The 21,188-nt window shown below is 41.9% G+C and overlaps 1 protein-coding gene across 6 annotated transcripts in view; it reads left to right on the forward strand.

The window, feature by feature from the left end:
- Positions 1-21,188, forward strand: part of KDM1A (lysine demethylase 1A) — a 169,095-nt gene that overhangs the window by 69,774 nt on the left and 78,133 nt on the right. For all 6 annotated transcript variants that reach the window (XM_065576832.1, XM_005309377.4, XM_065576829.1 and 3 more), the window contains 4 exons: positions 5,541-5,683; positions 8,906-8,996; positions 10,154-10,288; positions 14,738-14,811. In XM_065576832.1, coding sequence (XP_065432904.1) covers positions 5,541-5,683; positions 8,906-8,996; positions 10,154-10,288; positions 14,738-14,811 — 443 coding nt within the window. The remainder of the gene's footprint in view (positions 1-5,540; positions 5,684-8,905; positions 8,997-10,153; positions 10,289-14,737; positions 14,812-21,188) is intronic.

The raw sequence follows: 21,188 nt of genomic DNA on the forward strand, positions 1-21,188 counted from the left end.
AAGATGGGCACTACATTAGCCTTTTTCCAGTCATCCGGGACCTTCCCTGATTGCCATGAGTTTTCAAAGATAATGGCCAGTGGCTCTGCAATCACATGCACCAACTCCTTTAGCACCCTTGGATGCAGTGCATCCGGCCCCATGGATTTGTGCTCATTCCACCTTTTTCAATAGTCCTGAACCACTTCTTTTTCCACAGAGGGCTGGTCACCTCCTCCCCATGCTGTTCTGCCCAGTGCAGCAGTCTGGGAGCTGACCTTGTTTGTGAAGACAGAGGCAAAAACAGCATTGAGTACATTAGCTTTTTCCACATCCTCTGTCACTAGGTTGCCTCCCTCATTCAGTAAGGGGCCCACACTTTCCTTGATTTTCTTCTTGTTGCTAACATAGCTGAAGAAACCCTTTTTGTTACTCTTAACTTCCCTTGCTAGCTGCAACTCCAAGTGTGATTTGGCCTTCCTTATTTCACTCCTGCATGCCTGAGCAATATTTTTATACTCCTCCCTGGTCATTTGTCCAATCTTCCACTTCTTGTAAGCTTCTTTTTTGTGTTTAAGATCAGCAAGGATTTCACTGTTAAGTCAAGCTGGTCGCCTGCCATTTTTACTATTCTTTCTACACATCGGGATGATTTGTTCCTGCAACCTCAATAAGGATTCTTTAAAATACAGCCAGTTCTCCTGGATTCCTTTGTCCCTCATGTTATTCTCCCAGGCGATCCCTCCCATCAGTTTCCTGAAGGAGTCGGTCTGCTTTTCTGAAGTCCAGGGTCCGTATACTGCTACTCTCCTTTTTTCCTTGGGTCAGGATCCTGAACTCGACAATCTCATGGTCACTGCCTCCCAGGTTCCCATCCACTTTTGCTTCCCCTACTAATTCTTCCCGGTTTGTGAGCAGCAGGTCATGAAGAACTCTGCCCCTAGTTGGTTCCTCCAGCATTTGGAACAGGAAATTGTCCTCTACACTTTCCAAAAACTTCCTGGATTGTCTGTGCACCGTTGTATTGCTCTCCCAGCAGATATCAGGGTGATTAAAGTCTCCCATGAGAACCAGGGCCTGCGATCTAGTAACTTCTGCTAGTTGCCAGAAGAAAGCCTCGTCCACCTCATCCCCCTGGTCTGGTGATCTATAGCAGACTCCCACCACGACATCACCCTTGTTGCTCACACTTCTAAACTTAATCCAGAGAGACTCAAGTTTTTCTGCAGTTTCATACCAGACCTCTGAGCAGTCATACTGCTCTCTTACATACAGTGCAACTCCCCCACCTTTTCTGCCCTGCCTGTCCTTCCTGAACAGTTTATATCCATCCATGACAGTAGTCCAGTTATGTATTGGGGTAGCCGTTTTAGTCTGTATCTACAAAAACAACAAGGAGTCTGATGGCACCTTAAAGACTAACCGATTTATTTGGGCATAAGCTTTCGCGGGTAAAAATCTCACTTCTTCAGATGCCCAAATAAATCGGTTAGTCTTTAAGGTGCCACCAGACTCCTTGTTGTTTTTACTCCAGTTATGTGAGTTATCCCACCAAGTCTCTGTTGTTCCAATCACATCATAGTTGCCCAGAATCACGGTCTTTTGGAGCAGGACGCGATTAATGGCCTTGCACGTTTACGTCAACACGAGTCCACTGGTCGACTTTCCCACTCCGAACTGGTTAGCAACCAATTGCTAGCAGTCTGGAGTAGCCAGCTTCCACAATGCAATCACCACACACGTCTCCAATGGCAGGACAACTCTGATTCTTGTGTCCTTGCACCTCAGGGCTAGGGGGAGCTCACACAGTCCCATGAGTGTGGCTTTCCTCATCCGAAAGTTCTGCAGCCACTGCTCGTCATCCCAGATGTGCATGACGATGTGATCCCACCACTCAGTGCTTGTTTCCCGAGCCCAAAAGCGGCATTCCACTGTGGTCAGCACCTCCGTGAATGCCACAAGCAATCTCGTCTCGTAGGTAGTACTCGTGGTGAGATAAATGTCGCACTCCTCTTGCCTTTGTAGTTTAAGGAATAACTCCACTGCCACTCGTGACGTGTTAGTCACAGCAAGCAGCATACTGGTCAACAGTTAGGGATTCATTCCTGCATACTGAAGAGGCAAGGGGCGCAGTACACAAACGATTGAAAGATGGCGCCAAATGCAAAAGGAAACACAGGTTGCTGGGATGTGAAGCAATGCCTCACATGGCATTGGGACTAGACCCAGGATGCCCCGCGACCCCCCTCTGCCTTCCCACAACTCTTAGCGTCAGAAGAGGAAGAGATGCTCTGTAAGAGCTGCCCAGGGTGCACTGCTCTGAATACTGCTGCAAGTGTGAACACGCTATTGCGCAGGCAGCTAACAGTGTGAACACACAACAGCGGTTTCTCTTCAGCATTCTCTTAGCGGAGCTGTAACTGCCAGTGTAGACATACCCTGAGTACATCTCTCAGACCTGAAGAAGAGCTCTGTATAAGCTCGAAAGCTTGTCTCTCTCTCCAGCAAGTTGGTCCAATAAAAGATATTACCTTACCTACCTCATCTATCTCAATTATTGAATATAGTGTGGATTCTTATTCTTCCTACATGTACTCCATAATTTCCCTTTCTAGCCTGCATGACAAGTTAAGATTAGTTACGATGTTATGGGTATACCTGTCTGCCTTCAAAGAACTGCTGCCACTATAAAAGTGAAGCTGCTGATCCCTGTGCTGTAACTGCTCTGTGGCTGAGCAGAGTACTTCAATCTCCAGGTCTGTCAGTCTGACACTAACATGTTACTTAAAAACTAGTCATGCTCAAGCTAGCTTTCCAAATCCCATTCAGTCCTTACTTTGTCTGAGTTTATTTTCTCTGCAGCTTGTCAGGATATTTGTGTATAGTATAAACAGAATTCTCATTTTTTTCCCTCCCACCATCATCTGCTCGATTCATTCAAAGCCGGACTGACAGCATGTATTTGATAGTACCTTTGCTTCCACAGTGCATTGTTCCACAGGTGTTGCATACACTGAAATTGACTACACTGAGAAGACACGATAGGTATAGAAATGCAGCAAAAGGACAGGACTGTTTAAATTTGCTTGCTCAGGCATGGTGTGATTCTTCAACATCATGTGAGCTTTCTGTTTTCCATTTATATTATTTGTCTGTGCTGTTTCTTTAGTCTTGTTTTACCCTAAATGCACAGAGGACCCGCTGGAAGCTGTTTCATTCGTACATTCACTCTTGGTTTTCTCTTTTCTGAGACTTACCACAATCTGTTTGGTGTGTGTGTGTTTTTTTTTTTTTGGTTGTTGCCACTGCTAAAAAAAGTGATGATTAGCTGCTTCTGCAATGCTTTAAACCTTGTTTTGATTTTACCCTATTGTACGAAATTTACCTTGAAACAGCTATCAGGCTATTTATTATTTATTTCTCTTTCTGCTGCAATGGTTAAAAGGACACTGTCAAGGTATCACTTATAATTTTTTAAAATCCCTTTTTTTTACTGTTTGTAATAATCCCTGAGTTTAAAATTGAAATAATTTGTTACTGAACACTTTTTTTTTCCTTCAGTGGTACATTCATATTGACTTCTTGTTCATGAATGTTGGGCAGATAACGTTGAATCGTTTTAGGGGAGAAAAAAATTTACACTGACTATGCAAACTGAAAGGAAATACGTAGGTCTCATGTTGGACCTACAGCCTTGACAGTGTCCCTTTAAATATGCCTTCCGACTAGTACTGGAGCCAAAGTGCAGTCACCACTTCACTATGAACTTCCTCAGTTTGTGTCTCCATCTTCCCTGTCATCATCAGCAACTGAGATTAAAGCCTGTCTCAGTCCAGGTGGAAGGGTATGAAATCTGCTACTCTCTGCTCTATACAAGACATTTTGATTAACCCTCACCTTTAGTATATACTCAGGAGACAAGTTGCAATTCACCACCCAGAGCTCCTTGGGAATTGTCCCAGCCTTCCTGAGGAAGCAGCTTTTGAGAGGGTATTAGGAGAGCCACTCTGCAGTGCAATGGTCACATCTAGGATTTACAGGGCCAGGGATAAGAAGTAGGAGGGTGCCCCTCACCCTATGGGAATTGTCTGCTGGAGAAAGTAGCCCTGTGTCTGTCCTGGCCTCCAGAGAGGACTCTCCTGTAAGCCTGACACATGCTATTTCTGACACTTTGTCTCTGCCCATCTGCCTTCCTTTATGGTGCTTGCTGTTTTCTCTCCTCTTTTCTTTAACCCATTTGTCCCTGCCCCCTCATGTGTTCTCATCCCCCCCGTTTTCTTTGTGCTCAGACTCCTAGGTTTTTTTGCCCTAATTCCCTCACTCCCACTTATGAGGCTCAGGACAGCTGAAGTTCCTTAGAGCTTGTCTCACGTTCTCGGAGCTCAGGAAGAGGCTCCACAACCCTTATCCCTGCTGAGCCCTCCCCACATCTCCAGCAACAGTAACCATTGGTCAGATCTGCAGCTGCTACACTTACCAGCTGGACTGTGCTGCTGTACACTTAACACAGGGGTTGCTATCCAGTGGGGTGAGGGAGGCCTCAAACACTAGCCAAGTAGAACTGTTGTGGCTCTATGTAGTGCTGTGTTGAAGGTTCAGCGGTGTCACAGTAGCAACACCAAAAGTGTTTAAAGAAATGCTCCCCTACTGCACAATAAGATTGAAAAACTTATCTGGCTACCAGCAATATCTCTACTTCATCTAGGAATAGATGAGGTTGGCAGGGGGCAGTGCTTGCGCCATTTGTAGCCAAGCTTCCACATATGTAGTACTTTCCTTCTGCCTGATCAGTGTACCTCAGGCCCTCTCTGAAGGCTTGATGTGCACTAAGCCTCATTGGAAGGTGACAAACCGCTCAGTAGAGTGCACCTTTCTGACATCCGAAAGAATGTAGACATGGCCCACAGGTGAGCCATTGGACCTCAGTTGTTTGACTTCATCCTTTAGTTGAGGAAGCCTCTTTATACTGACTTGTTTTTTGCAGTCATGGGGGAGCCCAGTAAACAATGCTAGTTGCCTGTTTGCCAATTCAGAGGTGAGAAAGAGAAGAATTTGGCAGATTATCCCTTAATGCCCGGCATACTTTTCTTGTCTGATCATTTTGAAGAATTGAAGACTTCAAAACTTACAGGTGCCTGCCCTCAGCTTCTTTTTGTTCACTAGAGCTTTTTTAAAGTGTATGACACAGGGCAGTAAAGTAATGATTCTATCAGCACCAGTGTAACATTACGTGTCCGTGCTCTGCCTTGCTCTTTTGCATAGTACTTCATTGCTATGTACAGCACTCACATTTTGAGGGGGAAGGATTGGAGGCAACTTGTGTTACTGAATTAAAAACATATCTTGTAGTGGAATTAGCACCACAATGGAAAAGGAAGTCTAAGCTTCATGGTTCTGAAGTCTTTCCGGACTTCTTAATTTTACCAGCCTCCACTCCACACCTGTTAGTTTCCACCTTAATTAAGTGTTCATATCTGGAGCTTTGGTGTTTTGTGCTTTTTTTTTTTTTTTTTTTTTTTTTTTTTTAATTTACAGAGACAAATCTGTTCTTTGACTTTCAGGTTCCTAAAGAGAAAGATGAAATGGTGGAGCAGGAATTCAACCGTTTGCTGGAGGCCACCTCCTATCTCAGTCATCAGCTGGACTTCAATGTCCTCAATAACAAGCCAGTCTCCTTAGGACAGGCTCTGGAAGTTGTCATCCAGTAAGTGCCCTCATGCTTTGCTGATAGAAATGAATAGTCTCAGACTTGAAGGCCAGAAGGGACCATCATGATCATCTAGTCTGACCTCTCCTGAATTACTGAATTCTTCAAATAATGATTTAAAGACCAAGTTACAGAGAATCTACCATTTACACTAGTTTAAACTTACAAGTGATCTGTGCCCCATGCTGCAGAGGAAGATGAAAAACTCACAGGGTCTCTGCCAATCTAATGGGCGGGGTGGGGGGGAGAATTCCTTCCCAATCCCAAATATGGACCCTGAGCATTTTGGGAAGATCCAGCAGCTAGACACCTGGGAAAGAACTCAGAGAGTAGTAATACAGAGCGTAACTCCCCGTCTAGTGTCCCATCACTGGCCATTGAAGATATTTGCAACTGGCAGTTGTAGATTGGCTACATGATATTGTAGGCAGTTTCATCATCCCATCCATAAACTTATCTTTGAAAAATCATGGAAGATGGGGGAAATTCCAGAGGATTGGTAGACAGATATAGTGCCAGCCTATAAAAAGGGGAATAAGGACAACCCAGGGAATTACAGACCAGTCAGCTTAACTTCAGTACCCAGTGTTGGAGAAAAACAGAGTTCTCACTTTTTGTTTTCTCTGCTTCCACACCAGAAAGAGCAAATAATCAAGCAGTCAGTTTACAAACCCCTAGAAGATAATATGGTGATAAGTAACAGTCAAGAAAAAATCATGTCAAACCAACCTAATGGCTTCCTTTGACAGGGTAACAAGCCTTGTGGATAGGGGGAAAGTGGTAGAGGTGGCGTATCTTTACTTTAGTAAGGCTTTTAATACTGTCTAATGTGGCCTTCTCATAAACTAGGGAATATAGCTTAGCTGGAACTATCAAAAGGTGGGCGCATAACTTCTCTGGAAACGGTTTTCCAATCAGTTATCAATGTTTCACAGTGAAGCTGGAAAGGCATATCGAGTGGGGTTCTGCAGGGATCAGTTCTGTTCAGAATCTTCATCAATTTAAATAATGGCAGAGAGATTACAGTTACAAAGTTTGCAGATGATACCAAGCTGGGAGGAGTTAGAAGTGCTTTGGAGCATAAGATTAAAATTCAAAATGATCTGGACAAACTAGAGAAATGGTCTGAAGTAAATCTGATGAAATTCAATAAGGACAAATGCAGAGTACTCCGCTTAGGAAGGAACAATAAATTCCACACATACAAATGGAAAAGACTGCCTGGGAAGGAGTACTGCGGAAAGGGATCTGGGAGTCATAGAGGATCACAAGCTAAAAATGAGTAAACAAAGTAACTGTTTCGCCAAAAAGAAATAAAAAGCAAACAGCATTCTGGGATGTATTAGCTGGAGTGTTGTAAGCAACACACAAGAAGTAATTCTTCCAACGTACTCTGTGCTGATTAGGCCTCAGTTGGAGTATTGTGTCCAGTTCTGGGCACCACATTTCAGGAAAGATGTGGACAAATTGGAGAAAATCCAGAGAAGAGCAACAAAAATGATGAAAGGAGGAGGAGGGAGAAAAATTGTTCATAGGACAAGAATCAATGGGCCTAAATTGCACTTTAAGTTGGACATTAGGAGAAACTTCTTAATTGTCAGGGTAAATACTCGAATAAATTGCCTAGGAAGGTTGTGGAATCTCCATCATTGGAGATTTTTAAGAGCAGATTAGACAAACATCTGTCAGGCATGGTCTAAAATAATACTTAGTCCTGCTATAAGTACAAGGGAGAGAGCTCTCCCGCCGACAACAAATTTCCACTCCCAACGAGCAGCAGTAGCTTTGTTGGCAGGAGAGCACCCCTGCCGACAAAGCGCTGTTTACATCGGCGTTTTCCTTGGCAAAACTTCTGTCGTTTGGGGGGGGGTGTGTGTGTGCGTGGTTTTTTTCACACTCCTGAATGACACAAGTTTTGTCATTCAGTTTCCAGTGTAAACAAAGCCTAAAATGGCATCACCTCTTGTTGGTTCGGTGACTGTTTGGTGAAGAAATCTGTCAGCTATCACATCCAGGAAAATCTGGGCCTTACTATTATTAGTAGCACTTGTCTTCCAGTCTATATCTGGGAAATTAGTCTCCCATATTCACACAATTTCCAATAGTATTTATTTAATTTAAAAAGGTCTCTGTCCATATCTAGATTGGATTCTGGGGGTCTATAGTCAATCCCAAACAGTGCTCCAGGAGAACCTCTGGGAGATTTCTTCCCCAAAATGATTTGGACACAGACTCTATTTTATCCATTCCATCACTTCTAATTTCTTTAGTCTACCTCATCATGCTACTCCACCACCTTTACCTTTATTTCTGTCTTTCCTTAACAGCACATACCCTTCAATCCCTGTACTCCAGTCACGATGACTATTCCACCATGTTTCTGTTATCCCTGTAATATCTAGTTTCTTCCTGCACCAGTAGTTCTAGTTTCTCCATTTTGTTACCCAGGCTCCTTGCATTGGTATCATCTTAATGGTTTCTGCTTGGTTTTGCAAGGATTCCTCACCTGATTAGGTAAGCCTACTTGACTATTAGCTTCAATGATATTGGCACTATCTTTCCTCTTAATATCCATTCTTCTATCCTTTCTCCATTGCTGTGTTTTCTCTTTCTTGATTTTCCTCCCGGTCAGTATTGAAATCAGGCATGGAAATTACCTGAGTCTTCCCCAGTAAGGATTCTGTTTGGATTTTCTTGAAGTACATAGTCATGATGACTTCTTGATAATCTTGGTTTCTTGCAGCCACTTGGCACATCTTGTGTCCAGCATTTGTGTGCACACCCTTTCCACATTTTTAGTACTGCTTTGTAGACACAGGATGAGGAATGTTACCTTAACCGGTATCTGCCTTGAAAATTCCTCTTCCATTAGTGATTAGCAATTAATAAAATAAATGGATATTTGACATAGCACAATAGTGTGATCCAGCATGAAGTTTAAATCCTATTTGTTTGGAAACATTTCCTGCAAGTAAGAATTTCTACCCTTTGGCTTTTGGTAGGCTGTCCTATGTTTAGCTACTAGCTAACCAACTGCTTTCTTTTCATGAGTTGTACAGTTGCTGAAGAATACACTCCATTCTTTACTGAAATGACACTTTTCTGAGTTCTACTTTATTACCTTACACTCATGGCTCAGATGTTGATAATGAGAAAACTATGTAGCTTACTAGGATTTCCCAGTTAAAACGATCTGTGGCTTCTGTTCCCCACCGCTAGATTGCAAGAAAAGCATGTGAAGGATGAACAGATTGGACATTGGAAGAAGATAGTAAAAACTCAAGAGGAGCTGAAAGATCTCCTTAACAAGGTCAGACCTTCTCCTCATTGTGGCACACATGGATGCAATACTCTTTTCACTTCCTTCCCTTACAAATGCACTGGAAAAAGTTACTAGGAACTTAAAGGAGAAACCGATTTCAGAAACTGATCACCATCATTACATTTAATGTTTATGTGAAAAGGAACTAGACCTTGAGAAATAAAGAAATTTTATCTGCATTTTATCAATAAGGAGGGCAACAACACTATTCAAAAATGAATAATGATGCTTTTTTGGTCCACAAGGAGAAGTTGTGTTTTGACAGGCAAGCCCCAGGGAAACTATTAATTTTATTAAGCTGGGGCTTTCTTAGCACTGAAGAACACTTCTTTTCGCTTCTGAGAAACTCAGTCTAAAGGCAAACAAGTAAGCAGAGGCCAGGGAAAGTAGACAGTTTATATAGATGTCGCCTTGATTCACTGTAACCATCATGGCAGAAGTGGCTGTTTAAGGGTGACTTAAATTTGGATGTGGTAGGGACCTTCCAGATGAGCACAAGAAGCCCATATAAAGAAAATAGGACCCTCTGGAAGAATGTACAACAATGATTGTGCCAACAGCTGACAAACATGGACGAGACTGGGAATACTTATGGAATGGAGAGGATGGAGACAGTGAAAAGCAATACGTAAAAGCAAACCAGCTCTTCCTTGAAAGCATCACTGTAATAACCACTTCTGTTGGAAATGCTTATTGCAGATATGGTTTGTGATGAGATTAATTTACAATTGTTTACAAAGTCACCTTAAAAAAATATCTTAAGGTAAATAAAAAGATGTGTTTAGTCATTTGGAAACATACAAGATTGAAACACTGGAAGATTTAGTGCAGATCAAATGTTACAGGTGATGCTGCTGTCCCTCTGGAGAAAGCATACAGAGTTCTGGCATCTTTCCTACCCTCAACAGTTCCTTCTGTACATTTTGCCAGAGGACAGTAATAGCTTATGATGTGCATGTTAGTCAGAAAATCTCTAGAAATATAGGATTGATGGTACTTACTGTAGTGCCCTGTGAGGTCCATCCCCTATAAGTAACATCCCCTATAACAAGGGGGGAAATGCCACCAGTGATGTGACTGTTTTTGAGGCAGAATTCTTAATTTCACTGTAAATGTTACAAAAGCTCCTTTTTTCCCCTTCCCAGATGGTGAATTTAAAAGAGAAGATTAAAGAGCTCCATCAGCAGTATAAGGAGGCATCTGAAGTAAAACCACCTCGGGATATTACTGCGGAGTTCCTTGTGAAAAGCAAACACCGAGATCTTACTGCTCTCTGCAAGGTACAGAATGCCATAAATACAAGGGTTTCAGTCTACAAACTTTTGTCTTTAAAATCTGAACGACAAACTGATTATGTAAAATTGTGTCAAGAACACTTTTTCGAAGAACTGGCTGTGTGAAACTGCTCTGACATGTTCATGTGCATGTTCCCTGTGTTAGAGCCTTCTGGAAAGTGATAATGGGACTGTAAGAGCTCCTGTCTCAACAGGATCTGAAAGTTCAGGCTAAAGAGCATAAATGTGTTGAGGAATTAGTCCAGTTTTAGATCACAGTTCAGCTTCAGCACCGTTGGACACTGTCCAAAACAGGCATCCCACTACTGTGCATGTTGAGATGGCAATCTGGAAAGAAAAAGTTCATGTTCGAAGAGATTTGCTTCCTGGAAGGCCAAAATGTCAGTGACTGATGAATATGTAAGAAACTTGCAGAGGTTGCGAGAGGCTCACCTGCCTGAATGAGGCTCCATTTATGCCAGATTGGCTCTTTTGGCCTGAGTGATTTGTCCTTTGGTGCTCCCTGCTTGCGCCTAGGAATTGGATTTCTCCAGTTTTGCTCCTCTGTAGAATCCAAATACTTGTGAAGCAGCTTGAGTGCTCTTTAGATCTAGTCATTCACATCCTCCTGACTCATTACATTGTGACGCTACAGGACCTCTGACCAGGCAACAGAATGCTCCCTCAGCTTATGTTTGGAATCATCTTGTGAATAGCACCAGGAGTAATCGTGAATGAGTCTGAAGGCCTTGAAACTGAGGTGCATTAGATCTAGGCTTGAGAACTGAGGTGGTTCCCCTGATTCCATTAATTCTGGAGTAGTCCTTGGATCCAAACTGTCTGTCCTACTTCACCAGTACCTGGTGTGGGAACCAGTGAGCAGTCCCCATCACTTCTCTCATTTAGATTTTAGACAGATTCATTACGCCCTTTCAGTCTTTTCCTGAAGGGAAGCTTAGATTTGCAAGTTGCAGTGGGGGAGGTCCAGGTTGGATATCAGGAAAAACTATTTCACTAGGAGGGTGGTGAAACACTGGAATTCGTTACCTAGGGAGGTGGTGGAGTCTCCTTCCTTGGAGGTTTTTAAGGCCCGGCTTGACAAAGCCCTGGCTGGGATGATTTAGCTGGGAATTGGTCCTGCTTTGAGCAGGGGGTTGGACTAGATGACCTCTTGAGGTCCCTTCCAACTCTGATATTCTATGATTCTATGATTTAATACCTTTAGGGCACACCTCCAAATCCATCTCAGACGAAGTCATGGGAAACATTATAGTTTCCCAAATGTGAGAAAATAGGCTCCCCATCTTATTCATAGAACTTTAAAAGCCTTCCCCCTGGCTTTTCTGATACTCTGTGGAGTTTATCTGTTCGTTCCCACAATTACCAGTTTGATTATGCTCCATGGTATATTAGCTCTTCTTCCCTCCTCTTCCTCAGTTTAGGGAGTCAGGGTTAAGAGGATAATCAAGAAACCAGGGCCATGTTACTCCTCCACTTCCCATAATCAGTCTTACGCTTTTCTCCTAGACTTGTCCCCCCAGTCCTGTGGGTTAGGGAAGAGTTGCTGGAAATAGATACTGATGAGAAGGGTGATAGTGATCTTGAGGATGCCCTTTTCCTTCAGGGTACAGCTCATCCTTCAACCTCTGCAGAAGAGAATACTTTTATAATTTCTTCATTTCTGCTTAAGTATTTTCAGTAGCTGCTGTTCAGTGTGGTAGATACTTTGGACTGATAAGTGTCAAGAAAGACTCATTGATATTTTGGGAGCCCCATCACAAATGCAGAATTGCTTTACCAGTAAATGAGAAGCTACTGGTACATGCCAAGATTATTTGGCATGCCTCTTAATCCATTTCACCCAGGATGAAGAAAATTGACATCTTTGACATCCCACAACAGGTTAGATTTGTTTTTTTCCCTACCACCCAGCTCCTGGATTGTTGGTAGTCTCAGCTATGGTAGTGAAATATAGTGCCAGGAGCTCCTACCATTCTCCTCCCCACCCCTTTTCATGGGGCCCCCTCTGAAAAGTTTGCTTTGGTAGGAACTTACCACACACTGTGGTTGACCATAAAGTTCCTCAGATACACTGAGGAAAAAATTTTAAATGTGTTTTTTCCTAATTCTGGAAAAGTGGCCTCAATTTGTAAGAAACTGCAACAATTTTGGAGAAAAGTCATAAGTCATCAAGGTCTTCTCCTCATTGTGTGTATAACAGGAAAGAAAAATAAGTTAACAGCAGAGAATAAACAGGAAAACTTCACAACTTTGGATTGATCCCTGTCCTGTGACCTTGACCTTTCCAAAGCCATCATTTGCCAAACAGCTACTCTTCTAGAGCACTCTTCTGAATCCCTATGCAATGTACATAAAAAAGGCAATAAGAGATTTTTTTTTTCTTAACATATATTAGGAGCCAGGAGAAAGACGAAGGAAAGTGGAGGTCCTCTACTTAGTGTGAAAGGAGGCTAATAACTGATATCAAGAAATCTGAGGTTTTTATCACCAATTTTGCTTCAGTCATCACTAAAAAGGTTAATGGTGACCCAGATACTCAACATAATTAATATTAACAATAAGGGGGAAGGAATGTCAGCCAAAGTATGGAAAGAACAGGTTAAAGAATATTTAGATAAGTTAGATGTATTCACGTCCGCAGGACCTGATGAAATTCATCTTAGGGTACTTAAGGAAACTAGCTGAAGCAATTATCTTTGAGAACTCATGGAGGATGACTGAGGTCCCAGAGGACTGGAGAAGGGCAACCATAGTACCTCTCTTTTCTTTTTTAATAAAGGGTATGTGTGTGAAGAGGATCTGGGGAATTATAGACTGGTCAGCCTAACTTTGATACCTGGAAAGATGCTGGAACAAATTATTGATCAATTTGTAAGCAGCTAGAGGACAATAGGTTATAAGGAATGGCCAGCATGGATTTGTCAAAAACAAATCATGCCAAACCAACCTAAGCTGCATGGCCGCGCAAGAGTAATCAAGTGCCGCACACTTGGTTAGTAGAGCCATGCACATCCAGCGACTTGTTTATGTGCCCCTCCCCCTGCTGCTGTGCTGTTCTTGTCCTCTGCCTTGGAGCTCCTGCCAGCTACTCCCAGGACCTTCCTGCTTGCTGTGCAGAACAGAGGTGGGGGCGCTGATGTCAGGGTGTCCCTCTTCCTCCTGCTCATGTACCCCATCTACGCAGAGTGGGGAACAGGGCTCTGGAGTTAGATGGAACTGCTGGCAGCTGCTGCAGTCTGAACAAGCCTTCCGACTGGTGAGTGCTGATGTGCTTAGAGACAGTGCACTGTCCAGCAGCCAGCACACCCACACTGTCTGTCTGTCTCACTCACACTTGCTCTCGCTCTCTCACCTCCCAACACATACTTGTGATGTTTTTGGTACTTCTTCGTACTTCCTGCAATGCACATATATTCTCTGTAATTTTATTCTTTCAAAGTGCTGTTATTTGTTTTTTGACTGGTCTATGCATTTCATAATTTTATTTCTCTCTAATGCTTAAATTTAATTCTTTGAGTAGTGAGTTCTAAAATGCCTAATCTGTCATGGCTGGAGTAATTATCCCTATGGTAGCTTTTAAAAAATATATATTATATCTAGGTTTCTTGTTTTTACTGGTGGCTTCCGCACATTACCTCAATATTGGTGCACATAACAAAATTCTTTCCACACATGGATGGAAAAAATTAGAGGGAACATTGGTCATAACTTCCAGCAGTGAGCTCTTCCTCATCAGTTGATACAGCACATTACTTAATAGCTGTCTATAGAGGTCTTCCTTTAAAATTCTAGCTTGAACTTGGGTGTACTGCATGTGCTTTAATATTTTCTATTTTCTTTTACTTTGGAAATATCTCACTTTATACATTCAACAATGAAATAAAGTCTTTAATAAGGAAACAAGAATAGAAAATATATCACATCCAGTTTGGTTGAGTTCCAGTTACTGAGAGAACCATTTGGATTTTATCACATTCTCTGACCTGAGTGTTTGCTGACAATCCAGGAAAGTAGGGTTTTGTGTTTTAAGGTATTCGTTTGATTGCAGAAATGGACATCACAAGTGTGAAATGTGGCTGAACTAATAGTACTTTTAGGATCCAGTGGTCTGATTCAGTGCCATTGAAACACATATGAGTGTCTTCAATGGGAGATGGATCAAACCCCATTCTTATTGGGGCCTGTGTGCTCTACCATAATATAAACATTGAATAAAAAAAAAACTTTACTTTTTCAACTTTGGAGAATCTAAATCTCATCCTTTGTGTTAAAATATTTTCCTTTTCCTACAAAAACATGCATGTGGCATTGCGTTTTTGTGATCATTATTTGGCAGTAAGTTTACTATGGACACTTCACTTTCTCCTTGTTTTTTATTTAAAAATGAGAAATTTAAAGCTAATACTTGACTGAATCTGTTTAACCTTTTATCAGGAGTATGATGAGTTGGCAGAAACACAAGGAAAGCTGGAAGAAAAGCTCCAAGAACTTGAAGCCAATCCACCCAGGTAAAAAAACAAAAAACACCACACACTAGCTGGAGAGCGATCAGGAAGGCTGGTGTTTCTCATTTAGTATTGTATTGACATACTTGAGGTCAGAAACTAATTTTCCCCCAGGTCACATTGGCAGAGACTCTGGATTTTTTTTGCCTTCTTCTGCAGCATGGGGCACAGGTCACTTGCTGGTTTAAACTAAATAGTGGATTCTCTGTAATGTGAAATCTTTTTTTAAATCATGATTTGAGAACATCAGTAACTCATCCAGAGGTTCTGGGTCTATTTCAGGGGTGGATGGGTGAGGTTCTGTGGCCTGCAAAGTGCAGGAGGTCAGACTAGATCAGTGGTTCTCAACCTACTGTACCCCTTTCAGGAGTCTGATTTTGTCTTGCGTACCCCCAAGTTTCATCTCATTTTAAAACTACTTGTTTACAAAATCAGACATAAAAATACAACACACAATTACTGAAAAATTGCTTACTTTCTAATTTTTACCATATAATTTATAAATATAAATATTGTACTTACATTTCATTGTAGTATAGAGCAGCATAAACAAGTTGTATGAAATTTTAGTTTGTAATGACTTCTCTAGTGCTTTTTATGTAGCCTGTTGTAAAACTAGGCAGATGTACCCACTGGAAGACCTCTTGAGAACCTCCAGGGGTACATGTACCACTGGTTGAGAACCACTGGACTAGATCACGGTGGTCTCTGTAGTCACATGTTTGGCTGTGTGTGTTCTCTCTCCCAGCTCTGTGCAGACAGCTGGCACAGCAGACGTCCAGTGACCACAAGAGCCGTTAAGATACAAAGGCACTAGGTTAGGTTTATTGCTGACAAAGCACGGTCCTAGCTCCCCGGATGCCTGTGACAATGGATGCAGCTCAGTCAGTGATGGGACTTTCCACTATCCCCTAAGTGGCCAAAGGCATTCCCTCTGAGACTCCATTTTATACACCACTACAAGAGGCTGAGGGAGCTAAGTTTGCTTAGTCTGCAGAAGAGAAGAGTGAGGTGGGATTTGATAGCAGCTTTCAACTAGAGGATGGAGCTCGGCTGTTCTCAGTGGTGGCAGATAACAGAACAAGGAGCAATGGTCTCAAGTTGCAGTGGAGGAGCTCTAGATTGGATATTAGGAAACACTGTTTCACTAGGAGGGTGGTGAAGCACTGGAATGGGTTACCTAGGGAGGTAGTGGAATCTCCACTTAGAGATTTTTAAGGCCCAGCTTGACAAAGCCCTGGCAGGGATGATTTAGTTGGTGTTGGTCCTGTTTTGAGCAGGGGGGTTGGACTAGATGACCTCCTGAGGTCTCTTCCAACCCTAATCTTCTATGATTCTAAGTTATGTATTCCCCCCCCCCCCTCGACATGGCCAGTCATCCATTACCTTGTATGTGTTGGTTCGAGCAAAACATCTCTATCCATCATACTGTCATCCTGACCTTATCTTTGAGAGGTCAGTGTGTTCCTGTTATCTTTGTGTTGATATTGAGGTGTTGTGGAACCATCCTTCTGGAATGTGTTTGCATAAATGTCCTGTGCCTAGCACTTCTTAGGAATGTGTGTTTTTGCAATACCAGCCCTGTTCTTGCCAGTTTCTGTGAAGCTTGCAAGCAGGCAGAGCCTGACTTGTGCTCACAGCCTGTCTTTGCTTTATATCAGCAGAGCTTGGCCACTACTTTAGTTCAGGCCTCTGATACTAGGGCTTATGTCTTAGGCTCTCTTTCTACTACAGTCGCTTCTGGACTTAGTCTATGAGTCTATCTCTTTTTTGGAAAAATGCTAAGGGGTATTCAGCTTGTATTGTATTAGCCAAGTGACTTGGTTATGTAAATGCACATGTATGAAGTCTGAGTTTCCTCTGTTTCAGAGAAGGTGGCTCATAAAGGAGAAAGGTCATTCTCAGTTACCATGACCAGTTAATCATCCCTATTACAGTAGAACTCCTGAGTTACGGACACCTCAGGAATGGAGGTTGTTCGTAACTCTGAAATGTTCATAATTTTGACAAAGTCGTTATGGGATGCTCCTCAGGGCAGACTGCCTGGAGTGGGAGCTCACAGCTGTGCCAGTGAACTTCAGCATCTTCACCTCCTAGCCTGGCAAGTGGGTGGTGTGCACAGGCAGCTGGTTCTAGACCCTTGGATGCAAGGGTGATGAGTGAGGCACCCTGGGGCACTGTGGTGTCAGTGTGGCCTTTTTACAACTGAGCTGCTCCTCCAGTGTGCAGGGCTCCAGCTCTAGCAGCAAACACTCCAGGCCAGGTTCCGGCAGCAGCTCGGGAAGTGTCTTTCCTGGGTTCAGACTGTGCATGCAAGTTTGTCCCCCTCCTGGGCAGGGGGAAGTGGCTTACAGGAAAGTGGTGCAGACCCCAGCACTGCTCTGCCTGCTCAGGGGCTCATAGCTGTGCCTGTGAAACTTAGCATCTTCACCTCCTCCTACCTGTAAGTGGCTGCCCTCCCCATGTGATGAGTAGGGGGTGGGGCTGGGGATAGGCAGCACAGATGTGCCTACCTTTAAGATGCAATACAGGCACAGTGCACTATTTGCTGGTGGTTTTTTGTGTGTGTGTATGTCTCTGCTGCTGCCTGATTGCTTGCTTCTGGTTCCACATGGGGTCTGGTTGACCGGTCAGTCTGTAATTCTGGTGTTCGTATCTTTGAGGTTCTACTGTATAACTAATTCCATTCATGCCTGATCCAGATAATCTTTTAAAAGGTCCAAAATCCCCATTAATTAGTTGTCCCCAGTGGTGGTCTTTGAGTTGAGTTTTCTTGTATGGTGCTGTACATGCTTTTGTACTTGCCCATTGTGTACCTACTTTTGTTTGTTTTCCTCACTTTCAAGTCTCTACTTTGCTTCTCCTTGCCTTCTGTTTATTTGCAGTTATTTCCCACTAATTCATTTACCACTCTAACCAGTCCATCTCATTGAGGCACATGCAAGAATATGCACTCCATTATATCCTTGACTGCCTTGTCCCTACAGGTGTGAATTGTCCCAAGTTATGGGACCTGCTCTCTATTTTGGAAGACTTTTCTACAATGTAAAATATCTTTCACTTAAATATTTGTTACTACTTAGCCTAAATTCACTCTCTCAACTATATTCCATTCTCTGAACTCATACCACTTTGACCCATCCTAAATAATTTCTCATTCCTTTGTGTTTATACCCTACACATTCTTCGGCCTGTATTGAGCAGGATGTCAGACTAGATTATCATAATGGTACTTAAAATCTATGAAAATATTTATAGAGTCTGTTCTCCATTAACTTAGCTAAGATACCCACTCAGTGTAATATTTCCTCCTGTTGTAGGTCCACCCTGTTGTAGCAACATCCAATCCCGATTTAAAATTGGTCCGTGTTGGAGAATCTACCACAACCCTTGGTCAATTGTTCCTCTCACTGTTAAAAATATATGCCTTATTTCCAGTCTGAATTTGGCTAGCTTCAACTTCCAGCCTATCAACTTCACATACCTATCTCTGCTAGTTTGAAGAGCCCATTATTAAATATTTGTTCCCCGGATAGGCACTTGTAAACTGTAATCAGGTCAATCTATAACCTCTTTAAGATTGAGTTCCTTGAGTCAGTCACTATAATGCATGTTTTCTAATCCTTTAATCATTCTTGTGGCTCTTCTCTGTATCAATGGCCTTCTTGAATTGTGGACACCAGAATTGGACACAGTATTCCTGCAATGGTCACTTCAGTGCCAAATACAGAAGTGACATGACTTCCCTACTCAAGAGTCCCTTGTTCATACATCCAAGGATTGCATTAGCTTTTTTGGCCAACAGCATCACACTGGGAGCTCATGTTGAGTTGTTCATCATGACCCTCAAATCTTTTTCAGTGTCACTACTTCCCAGGATGGAGTCCCCCATCCTGTACAGAATGGCCTACATTTTTTGTTCATAGATCTATAATTTCTTGTTGGCCGTATTGATCCATTACTAGATGGAAAGTTAGAATTAATAATAATGCAGAAAAGGCAGAAGTGTTCTATAAATTTGTTTTGTATTTGAGGAAAAAAACAGGCGATATAGTCTCATCATATGGTGATAACATTCTTTCCATTCCACTAGTACTACTAGTAGTAGTAGTAACAGAAGCTACTAAAGTGATACACTTTTAAATCAGGAAGTCCAGATAACTTGCATCCAACAGTTTTAAAAGAGCTGGCTGAGGAGCTTGCTGGACCATTAATGTTGATTTTCAGTAAGTCTTGGAGTATTGAAGACGTTCCAGAAAACTGGACATTTTCAAAAAGGATAAATGGGGTGACCCAGATGATTATAGGTCTGTCAGCCTGACATCTGTCTGTGCAAGGTAATAGAGTGACTGATATTAAGACTCAATTAAGAAATAAAGGAAGGTAATATAATTAATGCCAATCAACATGGTTTATGGAAATATAGATGCTGTCAAACGGACTTGTAATCTCATTAAAAAAACAGCAGGTCTGCTTGATTAAATTAATAGTGCTGATGTAATAGACTTCTGTAAGGCATTTGACTTGGTACTGCACAACATTTTCATTAAAAAGCTAGAATATAAAATTAATAACATGACACGCACCAAATGGATTAAAAACTTGCTAGCTGACAGGTCTTAAAATGTAACTGTAGTCAGGGAATTGTCATTGAGCGGGTCTGTTTCCAGTGGGCTCCTATGGGATTGGTTCTTGGTCCTATGCAATGTAACATTTTTATCATTGATCTGGAAGAAAACATAAAATCATCATTGATAAAGTTTGTAGAAGACACAAGAACTGGGAGAATGTTAAATAATGAAGAGGACAGGTCACTGATTCAAAGCGATCTGAATCACTTGGTAAAATGAGCGCAAGCAAACAATGTGCTTTGTAATATGTCTAAATGTAAATGTATTAATCTAGGAACAAAGAATGTAGGCTGTACTTTCAGGATGGACGACTCTATCGTAGGAAACAGTAACTCTGAAAAAGATTTGAGGGTGGTGGTAGATAATCCTCTGAACATGTGACAGTGGCCAAAAGAGCGAATGTTTTCCTGGGATGCAAAAACAGGGGAATCTTGAGGAGTAGGAAGGTTATTTTAGTTCTGTGTGTAGTACTGGTGCAACCCTGCTGCTGGAATACTGTGTCCAGTGGTGACGCCCACAATTCGAGAAGAAAGTTAATAAATTGGATAGGGTTCAGAGAAGAGCCATGAGAATCACTAAAGAATTAGAAAACGTGCCTAAGTGTGGTAGACTCAAGGTGCTCAATCTATCTAGTTTAACAAAGAGAAGGTGAAGGGGTTACTTGATTCCAGTTTATAAATACTTACCAGGGGAACAAATATTTAATATTTGTCTAACAGAGACTGTCTAGCAGAGAAAGGTATATAACATGATCTAGTAGCTGAAATCTGAAGCTAGTCAAATTCAGACTCCAAATGAAAATTTTTAATGGTGAGAGTAATTAACCATTGTAACAATTTACCAAGGGTTGTGGTGGATTCTCCCTCTCTGACAATTTTTAAATTAAGATTGGAGGTTTTTGTAAAATAGCTGTTCTAGGAATTATTTTTGGGGAGTTCTATGGCCTGTTTTTTTAATAGGCGGTCAGACTAAATTATCATAATGGTCCCTTCTCACCATAGAGAATCCTAGAATATCAGGGTTGGAAGGGACCTCAGGAGGTCATCTGCTCAAAGCAGGACCAATCCCCAACTAAATCAGAATATATGACTCTATGCTGAAAAATGTTTGCTTGCTCCCAACTTAACAAGCAATCCAGATCACTGTGTTTCAGTGTCCTGTCCTCTTCATTATTTACCCCTCCCCAATTTTTATATAATTGCCAAACTTTATCAGTGATGATTTTATGTAGTCTTCCAGGTAATTGATAAAAATGTGAAATAGTATAGGTCCAAGAACCTATCCCTGGTACCACTTTAGAAGCATACCTGCTTGATGATGATTCCTTGCTTAAAACTACATTGAGACCTATCAGGCAGTTTTTAATCCATTTAATATATGCCATGTTAACTTTGTATCATTCCAGTTTTTAATAAAAAAGTGTGGTACCAAATCAAATGCCTTACAGAAGTCTAAGTATATTACATCAACACTATTACCTTTATCAACCAAACTTATCTCATCAAAAACAGATATAAAGTTAGTTTTTTATAAGATCTGTTTTCCTTAAACCATGTTGGTTGGCATTATGTCCTCAGATCTCAGAGGGATGTAGCCGTCTTGCAGATCAAATGCCACCTGGATCAAACTCTAGCTAGGCCCTTAAGGTACTCTGGCTGGATGTTCAGTCTGTGTCCATCATTGGTGAGCTTATTGCACCACCAAAGCTTTCGGAGACTGTGATCATAAGAACATGAGAACAGCCGTACT

This window comes from Chrysemys picta, chromosome 23, assembly GCF_011386835.1.
Source record: "Chrysemys picta bellii isolate R12L10 chromosome 23, ASM1138683v2, whole genome shotgun sequence".
Lineage (NCBI taxonomy): Eukaryota > Metazoa > Chordata > Testudines > Emydidae > Chrysemys > Chrysemys picta.